The sequence below is a fragment of the Moschus berezovskii genome, chromosome X, assembly GCF_049115385.1.
Source record: "Moschus berezovskii isolate FMDL1 chromosome X, NW_MosBer_1.0, whole genome shotgun sequence".
NCBI lineage: Eukaryota > Metazoa > Chordata > Mammalia > Artiodactyla > Moschidae > Moschus > Moschus berezovskii.
Genome location: NC_142488.1, coordinates 101,432,327 through 101,452,237, shown reverse-complemented (window position 1 = coordinate 101,452,237; position 19,911 = coordinate 101,432,327). Strand labels below are relative to the sequence as shown.

The following is a 19,911-nucleotide window of genomic DNA, read 5'->3' as shown; positions in this document are numbered from 1 at the left end:
CCACCCTGAAACCCCTCCCACCTCCCTCCTCATCCCATCCCTCCAGGTTGTCACAGAGCATCGGCTTTGGGTGCCCTCCTGGGCCATACATCAAATTTCGGAGAACTTCTGATACATACAGCAAACCGCCTCTACACTCACTCCCACCATGAAGGTTGCATAAAAGCAGAAAATTTAAACTCATCCCTGCCTGGCATGACAGAGAGGTTGCAAGTGTATTTGAAGCTGCTGTGGTACAACACTCAAGGCTGAAGCTGCTGCAGGATGACAAGACAGATCTCACAGGCTTGGAGGAAGCAGCAAGAAAGTTGTGGGGTGTTAAAGGCAGATGGTACTTAGAATGGGGCATGTTCTCTCTAGAAGCAGACTAGAGCTAATGGGATAAAGACCAAGCAGTGTACCAAAGGCTTGGGAGGAACATCACCAGGAAGACTGGAATCCAAGAACAGAGTTCAAAGGACTTGGCAAAATCACCCAATGAGGCCCCGAGGCATCATTCTTGCCGGGTTCTTTCTTCATTTTATCGTATTTTTCTTGTCTTTAAAAATGTGGGCTGGAGTATCAAAGGGCACAATCAGCAAAGTGAAAAGGCAATCTATGGCATGGAAGAAAATATCTGCAGATTATATATCTGATATGAGGTTAATGTGCGGGATATGTAAAGAACTCTTACAATTCAGCAACAACAAAATAACCCAATTAAAATACAGGAAAAGGACTCGAATAGACAAGATACACAAGTGGTCAACAGATGCTTGAAAAAATACTCAACATCACTACTAGAGAAACGCAGATCGGAAACACAATGAGACACCCCTCCACACCCATTGTTGTTTAGTTGCTAAGTTGTGTCTGAGTCTTTGGCGACCCCATGAACTGTAGCCCCTGCTGTGTCTGAGGGATTTCTCAAGCAAGAATACTGTAATGTGTTGCCATTTCCTTCTCCTGGGGAACTTCCTGACCCAGGGATTGAACTCACATCTCTTGCTTGGCAGGTGGATTCTTAATCATTAAGCCACCTAGGAAGCCCCTCACAGACATTAGGATGGCTATCATTTAAAAAAAATATATATATATATATATATAAAACAAAAAAAAAAGAGAAAATGACAAGTTTGGTCAATGATTTGGAGAATTTGGAACTCTTATTCATTGCTGCTGGGACTGCAAAGTAGTGCAGCCACTCTGGAAAACAGTATGGCAGTTCTTAAAAAAATTAAAAATAGGGCTACCATATGATTCATTAATCCCACTTATGGGTGGGAATTGAAAGCAGGAGCTCAGTGAGATAATTGCATGCTTATGTTCTTAGCAGCATTATTCACAAGAACCAAATAATGTGGAAGCAACCTAAGTGTCCACTGACAGACAAATGGATAAACATTATGTTTATGTGGCATAAACATTATGTGGCATAAATATAGAATGGAATATTATTCAGCCTTAAAAAGGAAGGAATTCTGATACATGCTAAAATATGGATGAACTTGGAGAACATTACACTACAGAAAGAAGCCAGTACGATCCATCTCTGTGACATATCTAAAGTATCATAGAAACAGAAGGTAGAACGGTGATTACCAGGGGGTGAGAGCAGGAGAAAGGGGAAGTTTTTGTTTAATGAGCATAGAATTGCAGTCATGCAAGATGAAAATTTTTGGATATCTGCTTCAGAACGATGCAAATATACTTAATACTACTGAACCATATAAAGCTGACCCTTGAACAACATGGGTTTGTTGTTCTGAACTGTGCAGGTCTACTTAATACACAAATTTTTTTCTCAACAGATACGTGTTACAGGATTATAATTCTCAATTGGTTGAATCTGTGAAAGCAGAACTGTGGATATGGAGGCTGGATTATCAACTACATGGAGTGTCAGCACCCCTAACCCCTGTGTTGTTAGAGGGTTAACTGTACTTAAAAATGATTATGATGGTATGTTATGTGTATTTTATCACAGTTACAGTCTTAAAAAAATTTCAAATGTGGATTAGAATCCATATTTTAGAGAGCTCCTTCTCTCTGCAGAAACCTCAGCGCTACTTTCGCCTGCTTTTCTGAGCTTCCTCCAGGAAACTTTTTCAGACAATGGGAAGAGTGGGAATGATTCTTTGACAAGGCCACTTCCAAATCTCCTCCCACACCATCCTGCCAGCCTGCAGAGTCCCTCCTCTTTCGCTTATACCTGATGGATGTTCTTGTTTCCAGTGTGTTCATGGAATGTGTATTCTCAGAGGTAGTGGATGAAAACAGTTGATGAGGAGAAAGGTGTGGACAGCTTATTCCAGCCCTGTTAAGTTACAAGGAGCTCTGCGCTTGCCCAGCAATAGCATAGCTTTGTAGATTTCAGGCAAGCCTATGCTTCCTCTGAAATGTTCTTTCACTGCAGGTACGAAAACACAGTAAACTGTGATCCAAAAAAACCCAGTCCCCCGTGAATGGTGCTTTGTGAGCCGGTTAATGTATAACACTTTAGAAAGCTGGGCAGGGAGCGTGTTTGCTTTTCCAACAGGAACCACATCAGGGGTGTCAGCTGCCAATAATCCCAGGATTCTGTGGTCATAGGCTTTGAATCTGCAGCCAAACTTTGGCATCCAGACGTATAGGCCAGTGATTTCCAACCTTTTCACCACTAAGGATCCCTCTTATTACTCTTTCCCCTGTGGGCCCCATATTTGGAAAATTTTTTTATCTAGCAAAACTATATTTATTATGGAATAATTCATTTTCCCAATTTTTACTCACTCAGTGCTTCAGATCTGCATGAAATAACCATACCAAGCTAAAATAATTCCAGTCAGAAGCGAAGAAACATGATATTGTACTTAGTTTTCTGTGGCTTTGTCTTGGCGGAATGTACAATTTCTATTAGACTTTTTACAAATTAAAAAAAAAAAGCTTAAGAGCACCAGTTACTCCCTTTAGAGACCTCCAGATTGAGAACTGCCAGTACAAGGTAGTAGGTGCCCTGACAGGATGACGACCAGATGAAGAAGCTCCAAAGTCCATGAACCAGAAGTAGACAATAATCTGTTCATCAGGACACCTCCCTGCTTTATTTCACTCATATTTCTCTAGCTTAAGTGTTTCGTTTTTTTCTCATGCAAAGGGAGTGATGAAAGAGATCATTCCTCAAACAAAAATAACAAATGCTTACCAAGCCCCTTCCTAGAAGCCTGGTAATATGACAGGACAAGTCTCAGACATGAGTCTGCCTCCCCCAGATCCCTTGCTTCTAACTTCTAAGGATCTTCTGTTGGACGGTGCCTTGGAGACTCATCGAAGCCACATGGAATACAAATGGGCATGTCTATGTGTCTCTCCACACTGTGTGCTGTGCCGTGCTTAGTCGCTCAGTTGTGTCTGACTCTTTGAGACCCCATGGGACTGTAGCCACCAGGCTCCTCTGTCCATGGGGATTCTTCAGGAAAGAATACTGGGTTGGGTTGCCATGCCCTCCTCCAGAGGATCTTCCCAACCCAGGGATTGAACCCAGGCCTCCTGCATTGCAGGCAGATTCTTTACCATCTGAGCCATCAGGGAAGCCCAAGAATACTGTAGTGGGTAGCCTATCCCTTCTCCAAGGGATCTTCCCAACCCAGGAATCGAACTGGGGTCTCATGCATTTCAGGTGGATTCTTTACCAGCTGAGCTACCAGGGATGCCCGTCTCTCTGTGCTACCATACTGGAATCTTCTTAAGGTCAATGACTTGGTTCTCTTTTTCTTTGTAACTCTTCATCTCCATCAATTGGTGCAGTGCAGTGCCAAGCACCATCAAGTGCTTAGTGGAATGATTGACAGTGCATTCTAGGGTGGGTTAATAGTTGAACTCCTGGAGCTAGATTCCAAGCTCCTTAAAGGCAGACACTATCTCATTCACGTCTGTGTTCCCAGCACCTGGCACAGTGTATGGGCCCAGAGTGGTCACTTGGTAAATGCCTGGATGGATGGATGCGTGAGTGGATTCCATAATGCAGGAGATGGTGCCTTGCAGCTGGATACCAGGTGATGATACATAGACCAGTTATTACAGGCACACGGCCACGGGCCATAGGTATAACTGCTCCTCACCATTTAGTTTTGTAAGTCATCACCCAGGGTTGCCATGTCTCTAGCTCATCCTTGGGTAAACACTCCCTTCTGTGATACTCAGTATAACCCCATCCTCTCCCTCCTACCTCATCACCCTCCCACCTTGCCATGAGCGAATATATACACCAACATAACACTGGGACCATAAAAGAGCACGGTTCAGTGCCCTGGCACCCCATTTGGGAAAGGGCACTGACCCCTGCTATAAAAGAAGCTCAGAAAGGATGGAGAATGAATGTGGCCGAGACATGTCTCTCCCTGTGGTGTCACCAAGTGTAATTTAAGCAGAGGCATTCCTGCAGTTGTTACACCCAGGCAAGTGTGGGGAATGAAACAGTTGTCTGTGACTGATTTAAACTGTGGTTTTTGACAACTGTGGCCTGGATTGAAGTGTCCCATCTGTTAAATTTAGTGTCCAAGGAAGCTGTGAACATGAGCTCTCAGAGTCCCAGCTTTAGTTCTGTGCGGTCCTGGACAACTCAGGAAGAGCCTCTATCTCCAAACCAAATTGGGCATTTTCTCTGCATCTGAAGGTTGTTTTAATTAATACAGTTATTCCTGGCAGGATAGTGGAATGCAGGAACAAGGTAGGCAGAAAGTGGAGGGGGTAGGGAGGGGAATGGGGGAAGCCTCTTTCTAAGTATTTAAGAGCTAACCAGGACTCTCCTTATGCAAAGGTCACCTAAAGGCCCCTTCTCGAATTCCCACCTCTACCCCTACCCTCACCCCATCCCAAGCCCCCTTTTCTCTAAGCCCAAGTCCCCTTGATAACCCCTGCTTCTAGCAAAGGCATTGTAAGCTCCCATTCAAATGAAAATGTTATTAAGGAATTATCAACCAGTAACATCTACCGAACACTTGCCTATCAGGTTTATGCTCCTAACATGATAGAGCCTGGAGGAAAAAAATAATATAGTTTGGATGGAGGGAAAAAAGGGCAGCAGTAGTAAGAGAAAAAGATGCAGTGTAGAGAAGCTGGTCCTGGGTGAGACTTGGCCAGTGATAGAAGGTGAGAGTTCTGCAAGGAGCAGGCAGGATGTCACTGGGGTGTCCAAAGAGAAGGCTAGACGAAATACACAGGTGTGGAGATCCCTGGCACGCGATCCCACCCTGGGTGGGCCCTTGCTCACTGTCTCCATTCAAGTTTCAATTATACCCATTCTCAGTGGCAGCCTTCCCAGCTGCCCCGGTCAACTAATCCATGACTGCCTACAGCTATATTTGGCGAGGCAGCGTCCTGTGTCTACACATACCAGCTTGGGGAACTCACGTAAACTCCTCACTCCTCCAGATGTAGGTTATTCCCTGTCTGATCTCCCATTCCATTATTTGCCAACATGAGCTCTGAAATCCAGCCCTGTCAATCCACCTCACTGTTTTTTTCCTGAAGTGTATCCCCAACACACACCACATTTCCGTCTGACTGACTCAGCGCCTGAAACTCTGAAGCTCAGAAACTCCACAGCTCTCTCTACCCCATTCCCCGAATGCCTGTTGTTGTTGTTTAGTTGCTCAGTCCTGTCCGACTCTTTGTGACCCCATGGACTGTAGCCCACCAGGCTCCTCTGTCCATGAGATTTCCCAGGCAAGAATACTGGAGTGTGTTACCATTCTCTTCTCCACAGGATCTGCCCAACCCAGGGATTGAACCCGTGTCTCCTGCATTGGCAGGTGGATTCTTTACCACTGAGCCACCAGGGAAGCCCTCCTCAAATGCCTACTTTCTCTCAAAGCACTATGATCTTTCAGGATTGTCTCATCTGCTGCATGAAGAAGCTCTGGACAATTCTAAATTCTGTGAAATGAAAACAAAATTAAATATGTGCAATCTACTGGAGGATATAGACAATAAAAGACAATTGTAGTAAAAATGTGATGAATGAAGTTAGTCGGTTCAAATCCTGGTTCTGCTATTTATTACCTGCTTAATTATGGATAAATCACTCAAGTTCTTCGAACCTCAGTCTCTTCATCTATAAAATGGGGAAATGAACAGTACTTATCTCATTGGGCTAATGGAGAAATTCAATGAAACAATGCATGTAAACACCTGGTACAGGCTACTCCCTTCTGTTCCAAGACCTTAAATATGATCCAAGAGTCAGTAAGCACCAATGGAGGGTTTGTCCTTATTTCGTTAGGCTGAAGATTCTCTAGGAAAAAGCTTTGACAAAAAAGCAGAAATGCACAACTCAAACAAATTGCCCCTGGAGTGGCAGAGAAGAGTGCATGTCTGTACGAGTGTTAGGAAAGGAAGAGGCTGACTTCCTGATGGAGGAGAGACTGTAGGCGCTTTTAGGAAATGAGCAGTGGCAGAACTATGTTGGTTGAAGGCCAAACTGGACAAAGTACCACTTGGTAAACAATAATCCTGCTCCTCAGTTTCTGGAAAGGGGAGAGAGAGAAATACACCCCCTGCTTCCACTCACCATGAGGCACTAACTACAGAAGCCTCAGGGTCTTCCCTACCAAGGGCTAGGCACTGCCTCTCACCTCAAGGGAAACAAGAAGCTCATTGTTGGGGTCCTGCATGACAAGATTGCCAGTAGGTCCCAAACTTGGGCCCAACACACCATGGCAGTATGACACAGAGGAAGTGGCCAGGTCTTCCATCCAGAAGCTTGGATCTGAATCTCAGCTCTGCCATGGAAAGACCATTATTCAGTTCAGTTCAGTCGCTCAGTCGTGTCCGACTCTCCACGACCCCACGAATCACAGCACGCCAGGCCTCCCTGTCCATCACCAACTCCCGGAGTTCACTCAAACTCATGTCCGTCGAGTCGGTGATGCCATCCAGCCATCTCATTCTCCGTCGTCCCCTTCTCCTCCCGCCCCCAACCTTTCCCAGCATCAGAGTCTTTTCCAGTGAGTCAACTCATCGCATGAGGTGGCCAAAGTATTGGAGTTTCAGCTTTAGCATCAGTCCTTCCAATGAACACCCAGGATTGACCTCCTTTAGAATGGACTGGTTGGATCTCCTTGCAGTCCAAGGGACTCTCAAGAGTCTTCTCCAACACCACAGTTCAAAAGCATCAATTCTTCAGCGATCAGCTTTCTTCACAGTCCAACTCTCACATCCATACATGACCACGGGAAAAACCATAGCCTTGACTAGACAGACCTTGGTTGGCAAAGTAATGTCTCTGCTTTTTAATATACTATCAAGGTTGGTCATAACTTTCCTTCCAAGGAGTAAGCGTCTTTTAATTTCCTGGCTGCAATCAGCATCTACAGTGATTTTGGAGCCCCCAAAAATAAAGTCTGACACTGTTTCCACTGTTTTCCCCATCTATTTCCCATGAAGTGATGGGACCAGATGCCATGATTTTTGTTTTCTGAATGTTGAGCTTCAAGCCAACCTTTTCACTCTCCTCTTTCACTTTCATCAAGAGGCTTTTGAGTTCCTCTTCACTTTCTGCCATAAGGGTGGTGTCATCTGCATATCTGAGGTTATGGATATTTCTTCCGGCAATCTTGATTCCAGCTGGTGCTTCTTCCAGCCCAGCGTTGCTCATGATGTAATCTGCATATAAGTAAATAAGCAAGGTGACAATATACAGCCTTGACGTCCTCCTTTTCCTATTTGGAACCAGTCTGTTGTTCCATGTACAGTTCGGCCTGTTGCTTCCTGACCTGCATACAGGTTTCTCAAGAGGCAGGTCAGGTGGTCTGGTATCCCCATCTCTTTCAGAATTTTCCACAGTTTATTGTGATCCACGCAGCGAGAGACGCCGGCCCCAGCGGCGCAGACGCGAGAGACGCCGCCCCGGCGCAACCACCATGCAAAGAGGCACGGCTGTAAGGAGCTACCCCACGTCCAATAGGCGGTGGCTGCGCGGGCGCAGGAGGGCCGAGAGGAGCTACTCCATGTTCAAGGTCAGGAGGGACGGCCTTGAGGAGATACCCCTAGTCCAAAGTAAGGTGCAGGGGCTGCGCCTTCTTGGAGCAGCAGTGAAGAGATATCCCACGCCCAAGGTAAAAGAAACCCAAATAAGATGGTAGGTATTGTGAGGGGGCATCAGAGAGCAGACACACTGAAATCATAATCACAGGAAACTAGTCGATCTGATCACATGGACCACAGCCGAATGTGGTCCACTGGAGAAGGGAATGGCAAACCACTTGAGTATACTTGCCTTGAGAACCCCATGAACAGTATCAAAGGGCAAAATGATAGGGTACTGAATGAGGAATTCCCCAGGTCGGTAGGTGCCCAGTATGCTACTGGAGCTCAGTGGAGAAATAACTCTAGAAGGAATGAAGGGATGGAGCAAAAGCAAAAGACCATTATTACTGGTGTGAAAACTAAACCTGATGATGAACAGGAAACACACTGTACATTACATATGTTCCATCAAAGTCAGCTGAAGTGGAGGTGCTGAGGAAGGATTTGCTTCCTGTGTTTGGAACATCAGTTCATTTGGGGGGCATTGTGCTTGTGTTCATTCTCTAAAACATTATTCCCAGTGTTTTCCACTAGTCTAGAGTTCCCATCATTCTTTTTTTATTTTAAGATTTATTTACTTATTTTTGGCTGTGGTGGGTCTTTTTTGCTTTACCTGGACTTTTCTCTAGTTGTGGTGAGCAGGGGCTACTCTTACTGTGTTGCACAGGCTTCTCATCGGGGTGGCTTCTCTTGTTGTGGAGCACAGGCTCTGGAGCACAGGGGCTTCGGTAGTTGCAGTGCGTGGGCTCAGTAGTTGTGGCACACGGGCCTTAGTTGCCGACGGCCTGTGAGATCTTCCCAAACCAGGGATTGAGCCAGTGTCCCTTGCATTGCAAGGTGGATTCTTAAACACTGGGCCACCAGGGAAGACCTCTCATCACACTTATAACCCTCTCTTTGCTACCTGCTAAAAGCAGCCAAGATTTAGCCAGACTTCCGAGTGGGAGCTGATCTCCTATGAACCATGAGGCAGGTCTTAGGCCTGTACTCTCTGGATTTTAGTTTTCTTGCCGTCTGGTGAGTGTGCTGTGCTTCACTATCTTTTCCCACCCCCATCCCTTAGCTATTCCTCCCTCCCCTTGATCTTATCAAAGCCAGGCTTGTACTTCAAGGCCCAATTCAAATTTCTCATCCCATGAATCCTCCTCCCATGCTCTATTATTGTTAAGATCAATACATCCTACACGTATTCACTTTTAACAAGCTGGGTTGTATGAAATGTGACTGCTTCATTTCTGTTTGCCTTGCCTCCCCCAGGCAGCATGGAGGCAATTTGAAAGCTGTGTGTGTTTGTGTTTGTATGTGTGCTTGTGCTCAGTCATTCAGTCGTGTCCGACTCTTTCCTGACCCCATGGACTGTAGCCCACCAGGCTCCTCTGTCCATGGGATTTCCCAGACAAGTGTATTGGAGCCGGTTGCCATTTCCTTCTCCAGGGGATCTTCCGGACCCAGGGATCAAACCCATATCTCCTGCATTGACAGGTGGACTCTTTACCACTGAGCCACCTGGAAAGCCCAATTTGAGAGCTGCTGCTGCTAAGTCACTTCAGTCGTGTCCGACTCTGTGTGACCCCATAGACGGCAGTCCACCAGGCTCCCCCGTCCCTGGGATTCTCCAGGCAAGAACACTGGAGTGAGCTGCCATTTCCTTCTCCAATGCATGAAAGTGAAAAGTGAAAGTGAAGTCGCTCAGTCGTGTCTGACTCTTCGCTACCCCGTGGACTACAGCCTACCAGGCTCCTCCACCCATGGGATTTTCCAGGCAAGAGTACTGGAGTGGGTTGCCATTGCCTTCTCCCAATTTGAGAGCTAGGGCCAGTCAAATCTCTCTTTTCCATATTCTTGCACTCCTTCAATGGGCAAGCATTATGCTAGGCTCTGGGGCTACAGAAATGAACTTGACACAGTCCCTGTCCTCAAAGTGGGGTCAACACCTCAAAGAAAGATTTGAGAGGAGTGCTACACCATTTGAGGTCACTGGCTAGGGGAAAGTATATGAGGTAGAGAAAAGGGCACATGGGACAGCCGGGGGAAAGGGAAAGTCAGGTTGTGTTCTGAGGATAATTAGAGCACTGTATGTGTGCCTGTGTGCTCAGTCACTTCAGTCCTGTCTGACTCTTTGCAGTCCTATGGACTCTAGCCTGCAGGGCTCCTCTGTCCATGGGATTCTCCAGGCAAGAATACTGGAGTGGGTTACCATGGCCTCCTCCAGGGACTCTGGTTGGTTCACCGTTGTCTCCCCTGCAGTTAGGTGAATGACTGGCAAATACTAGGTGCCCATATATGTTTGCTGAGTGAGAAAATGGTAGATTTGATGATAGGAAGCTAGGGCTTGAAGTAGTTGAGATTTCATCTTGCCTGGCAAGATCCAGAAAGAAGAGACTGACAGCCCTGAAGATCTTCTGTATTGAACTTTCCCAAATATACTCTCTCCTTCAGACCATGACTTCCAATTTTCAGAAGTTAAATTATGGTGTGTCTTGGATATTTCAGGCTTGCTCTGTTTGGGGTTCACTTAGCTTCTTTGAGTTGTAGGATTATATCTTTAGATAAATTTGAAAAATTTGTAGTCACTACTTCTTCAAATATATTTTTTAGCCCCACACTCTTTACCCTCTCCTTCTGAGATCCAATGATACAAATATTAACTCTTCTGCGATTGTCCTACAGATCCCTGAGGCCCTGTTCACTTTTTTCAGTCTATTTTCTCTCTGCTATTCAGATTGGGTAAGTTCTATTGATCTATGTTCACTGAGTCTAGGCTATTTCCATTCTGCTACTGAGCCCGTCCAATGAGTACTTTTGCTGTGATTGAGTTTCTTAGTTCTATAATTGCTCTTTTGTTCTTTACAGTTTGTATTTCTTTGCTGGGATTTCCCATGTTTTCATTTGCTTCAAAAGAATTCGTAATTGCTTGTGCAGCTCCCCTGTGCCTCAGACAGTAAAGCAGATGCAGGAGACACGGGTTCTATCTCTGGGCTGGGAATTCCCCTGGAGAAGAGAGTGGCTACACACTCCAGTATTCTTGTCTGGAGAATTCCATGGACAGAGGAGCCTGCCGGGCTATAGTCCATAGGGTTGCAAAGAGTCAGACATGACTGAGCTACTAATACTTTCATGGAGGCCAACTAGCCCTGCCTCACATTGCCTGTTCAGCCTCCTCCCTGCAGGTGGGCATGGAGACTCAGCACAGCAGGATTATGGCAGGGGAGTGGAAGTGCTGACTGTTTCTGCCACTCAGGGCTTAGAAGATCAGCTCCCGATTCAGGTCCACTGAAGCCCCAGGGGAGTGGTGTGCTGTTGTTCCACTGATGTTTGGTTAGAGTAGGGTGGGAAGTGCTTCCCAAAAGGTGTTCTGTTATTAGGTGACCTTTTTCCTAGGCCTTTGGCTAGGAGGAATGGGCTTTCCTTAGAACTTTTTTGATTGGTGCCGGTTGGAAGTTTTGGGTTGGGGGCTTCTGAAGAGTCCTACCTGGAATATATGGGAAGAAAAAAGAAAACCCAGAGAACTCGTTATGTTGGCTCTGGAGTCAAGAGGTCTTTCGGCTGCCTGTCTTCTTCGCATCTTTCAGCCTTCCTGTGCTTGTTTGTTGCGGCAGGTCCAGTGCTGGTTAGTTGTAGGAGGGAGGGCCTGGAGGTAAGAAGAGGGGAACAGCAGCCCTCTGTCTTGGCCAAGACCAGCAGTCTGGACCTTGAATTGTAACCTGACATCTCATTTCAGGCATTAGATCAAGTCAGTCACTACCATCTGCTAGGAGAGGCTTTGGGATATGTGTATAATAAGCATTTCTTACATTTCTGTACATCATGAGAGTTTCAGCAGAGCTTTTATATCCAGGATTTTACTGCTCTTCATGACAATTCAATGAGATACATACTATTGTTAGTATCTCCATTTGATAGTTGAGGAAACACCCATAGATGAGTTAATTTGCCCAGTAATGGCAGAGCTGACATTCAAGCCCAGGCCTCCAGACCCTAGTCTATGGCTCCCTTCACCCTACACATCAAAAATGGCCACCAAGCAGATCTACTTCTCATTCACCAGCCTTCCTATGAAAGTGGACTCCCAGGGGTTTCCAGTTTGCCTTCCCCTGCTACTCCCAGACTTCACCTTCTTCCCTCTCTGGCACTAGATCAGTTGGCAGGAATTTTCCAAGTGCCCAGTACTGTGACTTCAGAGTAAATATGTTCCAAAAGGTCACTTAGACTTCAGTCATCCCAGTCAATCCAGACCAGCAGGGAGGGGTTGGGAAGGGGGTACTGTTCTGTATCCTCTGGATATCGCAGCTGTGGGGATTTAGCAGAAATGTTAACTGGGGCCAGGACTTGTGCAGTCACATGGGGCCCTGTGCTTCGAGAGGCCCCGGGCCTGGCTTAGTGCTCTGCCATCATCATCATGAAATTTGTTATAAATTTGAACAAACAGTCCTGCATTTTCAGTTTGCACTGGGCCTCACAAATGATGTAGCTGTTTTGGGCTGAGGCCCATCCTACAATTCTCTGAGAGCAGGGTTCACTCTCCCAGAAAAAAGCAGAGGAACCTGCAAAGTTATGGCCTTAAAGGAAGGCCCCCAAGCTTGAAATCTGCTCCTGTGAATTTCACACCATATTGCCATTCTTTTGTAATCAGTCAGGCTCACCAACCTGTGTGAACTTTATGCCTGTGACGAGTGCCCTTGCACCTCCAAGTCCTGGCAATGTTGCTTAAATCTCCCAAACCACTGGCACTTCATCTTTCAAAAGTGGTTTCTGTCTTATCAGACAGAAAACATTTGATATATATATAAACCTTGCCACTGCGTATAATCTCCCTTAAAAAAAATCAAGGTAACATTGGTTTGCAACATTATAGAAATTTCATGTGTGCAACACTGTATTTCTGCTTCTGTATACTACTGCCTGCTCACTAGAACTTTAGTTTCCATCTGTTATCATGCAGTTGACCCCCGTTTTTTCAGCCTTCCCGAACTCTGGATACCACTATTCTATTTTCTGTATCTATGTTTATTTTTGTTTGGTTTGGTTTGTTAATTTATTTTTTGAAAATTCTACATATGAGTGAAACAGTACAGTTTTGTCTTTCGCTGACTTATTTCACTTAGCTCAATATAGACAGATGGCAAACAGGCATAGGAAAAGATGTTCAATGTCACTAATTATTAGGAAAATGCAAACCAAAACCACAATGAGATATCACCTTACACCTGTCAAAATGGCCATTATCAAAAAGGAAAGCAATTTTAAAATGTTGGACGGAGAAGCCTGGTAGGCTACAGTCCACGGGGTCGCATAGAGTCGGACACAACTGAGCGACGGAACGGAACGGAACAGAAGGAAGTAGACAAAAGGGAACACTCATACACTCTTGATGGGAATGAATTGGTGCAGTTAGTATGGAAAATGGTATGGACATCCCTGAAGAATAGAACTACCATATATGATCCACCTATTCTGCTTCTGGGTATACATCCAAAGAATATGAAAACAAATTTGAGAAGATATCTGCACCCCCTTGTTTATTGCAGTATTATTTACACTAGCCAAGATATGGAAACAACCAAAGTATCCATCGAGAGGTGAATGAATAAAGAAGATGTGGTTTATACACACATATATAAATGAGATACTGCTGCTGCTGCTGCTAAGTCACTTCAGTCGTGTCCGACTCTGTGCGACCCCGTAGAAGGAAGCCCACCAGGCTCCTCCGTCCCTGGGATTCTCCAGGCAAGAACACTGGAGTGGGTTGCCATTTCCTTCTCCAATGTGTGAAAGTGAAAAGGGAAAGTGAAGTCGCTCAGTCGTGTCCAACCCTTAGCGACCCCACGGACTGCAGCCTACCAGGCTCCTCCATCCATGGGATTTTCTAGGCAATAGTACTGGAGTGGCTTGCCATTGCCTTCTCTGAAATGAGATACTACTCAGCCATAAAAAGATGGATTCTTATCATTTGCAACAAAATGGATGGACTTTAAGGGTCTTATGATAAATGTGAACTGAGTCAGATGGAGAAACACAAATACTTTATGCTTTCACTCCTTTTTTAAAAAAAATTGCAATATTTGAGATCATTGAAGATTCTCCTTCAGTTGTAACAAATAATACAGAGAGATCCTGTTTACCCTTTCCCTGGCTTTTTCTGATGGCAACATTTTGCAAAGCTCTACAGTATGGCAACTAGGATATTGGTATTGATATAATTCACAGATTTTATTCCCACTTCCTGTTTCACTTACACTCATCTATGTATGCACTTAGTTTTCTGGGGTTTTATCACAGCTGGGTTCATGTAATCACCACCACAGGCAAAATGCTGAACAGTGCCATCACCTCAAGGATCTTTCGTGGTATTACCCTTTCATGGCTGCACCCACATCCCTCCCACAACCTTCTTTCCCACCCGTGGGAAATACTAATCTGTTCACCATTTCTAAAATTAGGGTATCTGGGCTGGTTGCAGGTTTTGGCTATTATGAATATCACCTGGTTTTTTTTGACCATGTTTTCTTCTCATGAATTCATGGCCACTTTAAATGAGTTAGTACAGCAAGATTTGAGAAAAGTCTTTGAATCCCCTCTCAGTTAATGATTCTTTTCAATTTAGATGCAACCTGGGCCAGGAGAAAGTTGTAGGACTTTGGAGTTGGAAGAATTGTTTTTTATGAAAACAAGGCTCCATTATTTCCTTCCTGTGTAGCCGGAGGCTGGTTACTTAACACTCCACCACCATCACTCCCCCTACCATCACCCCAGCCTCCACTCGCACCTCCCCTATCTCTGTTTACCAGGAAAAACAATACCTCTGGCAAAGTTGTTTTTGTAAAGACTAAATGAGATAGCACATAAAAGCTCCCAATACTTTGGGGCGTTCCAGAGTTCCTGCTCCCTTGACCAGCTAAGAAGGGGAAACGAATTAAATATAGTGGGAAGTCGAAATTGTACACTTTGAAAATGCTGTTTCAATACTCCTAAGCATTTACAACAACAAGAAAATAGGACAAGAATGACTGTACAACTGGGACTTATAATTAGCTTAATGAGGCTTCTAAAGAGCTCTAGGAGGGAGCTGGGAAGACTTAACTAAGTCAAACAAGACCTTGTCCCATCTCCCACTCCCTCTCCCAACTTCAGGGAGGCTTAATTAGTTTAGCGACTCTTTTCTTTCAAGATCTGGCTATAAGAAGCTACAGCCTTCCTTAGTCCAGTTTTTCAAGACTCCTAAATTAGCAGAGCCCAGATGAACAACATTTTATGGGGACTGAAAAAGAGTCCTTTCCCCCATTTGGAAAACTTTCATAATTGTGTTTGTTTCTAACCCCCTCCCAGTCTTTCCTTCGCTCTTGAGCTCAAGACTGTCTCCACCCTTTATGTTTCAATTCTATAAGCTTTCCCAACTCTCAAAGAGCTATTTATGGATATATTTATAGCTTGGGCAAAGAGATAGTATCATTTCCCTCAGACTTTCCCTGTCTTTTTTTGTTGTTGTCAAATCCCAGAAGACAGTTCTATGTGATTTTCTGAGGACTTTCTCTGAGTGTGACTCCTATCTCAGGGAGTCTTGCTAAATCGCTACTGACTTCATTCCCAATATCCCTGGAGTTCATTGCCATCTATTTGCTGCACATCTACTGGGAGGCCTCACCCTGTGCTTCACACTGTGGGGAGTGCAAAAGCCAGAGCTACTGTCCTCCAGGGGTTTGCAGTTTGAGGAAATCCAAGTACCCACGTGAAACAGTTGGAGAGTGATTAAGAACCCTGTGAGATGGGACACTGACCCAAAGTGAGATGATCCATCTGAGAGGTTGAAGATCAGTGAGGGAGAAAGAAGGCTTCATGGTGAAAGTAAGGTTGGGGACTCGATGGATAAGCCAGACTTGGATAGATGGAAGAGTGAGAAAGACAGTCTTAGGAGAGAAACATCTTGAGTGAAAACATGGGAGTGGGTGAGGACTGAATCATGCTTCCTGTCCTGACTTCTGCTGCTGCTGCTGCTAAGTCACTTCAGTTGTGTCCGACTCTGTGCGACCCCATAGACAGCAGCCCACCAGGCTCCCCCGTCCCTGGGATTCTCCAGGCAAGAAAACTGGAGTGGGTTGCCATTTCCTTTTCCAATGTATGAAAGTGAAAGTGAAGTCGCTCAGTCATGTCTGATTCTTCACCACCCCATGGACTGTAGCCTACCAGGCTCCTCCATCCATGGGATTTTCCAGGCAAGAGTACTGGAGTGGGTTGCCATTTCCTTCTCCAGACCTGACTTCTGGATCGCCTCAATTCCTGACTCCTCATCTTGCCTTCTATGGCCTTGCCCACTGTCACCCAGTACCCAGTGCTCAGTTTGTTGGGGCTGACACTCAGCTACAATGTATACTTAAGTTTTGGATGACAGCTGTATCCAAAGTATCATTCCCCACCCAACCTTCCCAGCCCTGAGTTCCCTACCCCGGCACCCAACAGTGGAGGGATGTTCTTGAAAATGTTGTCCCGCCCTGAGATTTGAAATACAAAGGAGAGCTAGACTAGCACCAAAGAGTAGTGGGAAAACCAGTCATGGGAAATGGCTAAAATGACATCCCATGGTGGAGGAAGGGCCTTGGTCACCAAGCAGAATGGTATAGATTTGATATAGTCGGAGATTAGGAACCACTGTAACCATTTATTTCTATTACTAGGGACAGAGTTTTCCTTTGACTAATATTAAGAAACTGGAGCCCTTTGGTTGACAAGGCAAATGAGTTGCTTCCCCTAATTAAAGGAAGTTCAGCCGACAGCCCAGTGAAGCCTATTTTTGTGTTAACCAGGCCAGCAGGGAAGACATCCAGTTTACCCCTTCCCAAAGTCTTGGTTGAACTCCACCCCACACTGGCCCAAAGCTATTTGGTTTGGAAGCTGACAGTCCAACTTCTTCTGTGGCTTCTATTCACACTCTCACTGGCCTTGGGAAATTGTAAAGTCAAAAGAAGCAGAGGCTGCAGTTAGCTGGCCAAAACCAAATGTTGCTGCCCCACAGTGCCCCATGACACTCCACTCTGGGTGTAGCTGGATTTTCCCCATAGGGGAACTTGATTTTATAACCTCAGGGTGGAAAATGCCCGAGATGGGAGAAGAGATCAGGAGAGGAATGCAGCTGGAGGGTGCAAAAGGGTAGAATCCAAGACCTGGGTGTGGATTGACATGGAGTTAACTGGAACCTCTTGGAGAGAGTAGCCACCAACTTACTCTAGCAATCCCGGGCTACTGAATGAAAAGGATTTTTACAACTATTCCCACAAACTTTTGAAGGAGGTCAAAATTTGTGAAAGAATAGGTCAGATGTTCCCCTTTATCTGGAATACGAAGCAAACAAACAAAAATAGCACAGACTAAAAGCTTCCACAAAATAAATGAATGGCTTGTCTTTAACTTATGGAGAGCTGAGATCATGCTTCTTATTACTCTTCATTATATCCCCAGGACCTAACCTAGTAGATGCTCAGTCAGTGCTTGTTGGATGAACAAATGAATCACAGTAATAATAGTAATGACACGAATCAATATTTGTTGAGCCCCAGTTGTACCCAAGGCAGTGCCCTAAGGAGTTTACATGTGTTAACTAGCTGATTGGATCCTCACAGATCAGATCAGATCAGATCAGTCGCTCAGTCGTGTCCGACTCTCCGCGACCCCATGAATCACAGCACGCCAGGCCTCCCTGTCCATCAGCAACTCCCGGAGTTCACTCAAACTCATGTCCACAGAGTCGGTGATGCCATCCAGCCATCTCATTCTCCGTCGTCCCCTTCTCCTCCCGCCCCCAACCTTTCCCAGCATCAGTCTTTTCCAGTGAGTCAACTCGTCGCATGAGGTGGCCAAAGTATTGCAGTTTCAGCTTTAGCATCAATCCCTCCAATGAACACCCAGGATTGATCTCCTTTAGAACGGACTGGTTGGATCTCCTTATGAAATGGGAACAACAATGAGCCTACATTAGAGGGTTGTTGTGAGGATCCAATTTGATCTCTGGTGCCGCAGGCACCAGAGATCAAATTGGATCCTCACAACAACCCTCTAATGTAGGCTCATTGTTGTTCCCATTTCATAGCGCAGGTCCTTGTCCAAGGATATACCACGACTAGTAAGCCACAAAGCTTGAATGGTTACTTCCTAAGGGAAGGCTGGCTATCTCTTGACCACTTGTGGTATCTCTGTGTTCATAATGATCAACCAAATGTACTGTGAGGCAGACCTACGGTGACGATTCTTGATTATTTCCTCTGCCTGGGATGCTATCCTCAGTCTCCTCTATCATCCTTCTATAAACGCATACATCACTCCTTTCTTCCTATTAGAATCCCACTCTTGCTTAAAGATTCAGTTCAAATTTCACCTCTTTTACCAAGATTGCACTGACTGCTCTTGTTAGAAGAGCTCTCTCCCACTTGGGAATTCATATGGCACCCATGGGCCACACCACTCTTTTGATAGTTCAAATCGACATAGCATGCCAGTTAAGAGCCAGACTTTAGAGTCAGACTGGGCTGGGTTTAAATTCCAGCTCTGCCAATTTACTAGGTGTGTGACTGTGGGCAAGTTACTTAACCTCTCCATCAAGGAACATGATCTTTGAACTGGAAAGAGAATTAAAGCCTAAGATAGATGAGGAGATAATAAGGGAGTACTTAGTTGCCTTCAATGAGTTCAAGTTTCCAGGCCCAGACAAATTACATCCGAGGCTTCTGAGAGAATGTGCAGATGTGATCACGGAGCTAGTCTCAGTAACCTTTGAGAAATTATGGCAAAGGGAAGAGGTGAGAGACAGAAAGAGGCAGGCAAATGTTGTTCCAAGTTTTACTGAAGCGAGTGAGGGAGGTTGGTGTTACAGAGTACAAATATATTCCGGAAACTGCAGACCAGTGAGCATGGCATTGGTCTTTGGCAAAGGCATATAATGCACTATTAAACAGATCATTTCTGAGGCCTTAGAAAGGGAGTGGAAATCACTAGGGGTAAGCATGAGCTCAGTAAAAGCAAGTCATGCTTAACTAAGCCCATTTCCTTTTTTGAATGGGTATCTTAAAGGGTAGATAAAGGGGATATACTGGAGTGTAATGTATCTGGATCTCAGCGAGACATTTAAAAAAAGTCTTATATCCTCATGGAAAAGATTGAAAAATTGAAGCTGAATGGTAGCAGAATTTACATGGATTGCTTCAAGTTTGAGCAATCATATTAAAAGTGATTTTTAATAAGGGGTGGGCCCTAAGGTCATGCTGCAGAATTCTGTCCTGGACCCTATCTTATTCAATAATTTTATTAGTCAAGCTGATCAAAGATGCATATAAAAGAAACTTGGTAATACAGAGCAGGCATTTTCAATGGAGGCGATATCGCCCCCAAGAGGGCAAAATTGGTTCTTGAGGAGTGAAAAAAAACATACATATAGAGCACAGATCTGTAGAGAGTAAATAAATACACAGCTTATCAGTGTTATTAAAATTTCATGGGACAAGATTAGGGGAAAAAATGTCTTAAAAGTCTCCCTAGGGGGTTGATAATTTTAAAAAGGTTGAAAAACATTCGTATAAAGAATACAGTATTTTAGGTGAGAGACTCAAAATCTAGAAAAATCATAAGGGGGTAAACTGAAATAAAAAATGAACAAGGTGATGGTTATCAAGGATATATGGAAAGCCCAGAATCTAGGTTAAAATCAAAGTCAACTATATAAGCATAGAACCTGGCAAATAATAGTAGTTAGTGTAAGAAACAAAAGAGGGTTTTAATTGCGTTACAAGCTCCATGTTGAGAAGACAAGAGACCTTCAGACCGTGTCCCATGAGGCATGATTTAAGTGAACTGAAGATATTTGACCTGGAGGACAAAAGACTC

The 19,911-nt window shown here is 44.9% G+C and overlaps 1 protein-coding gene across 1 annotated transcript in view; it reads left to right on the top strand.

Moving 5' to 3' along the window:
* The window catches only part of DCX (doublecortin), a 159,483-nt gene that overhangs the window by 134,931 nt on the left and 4,641 nt on the right, over positions 1 to 19,911 (top strand). Inside the window, exon 6 of the mRNA XM_055393396.2 lies at positions 10,769 to 10,773. Within this exon, the coding sequence (XP_055249371.2) occupies positions 10,769 to 10,773 (5 nt within the window). The remainder of the gene's footprint in view (positions 1 to 10,768; positions 10,774 to 19,911) is intronic.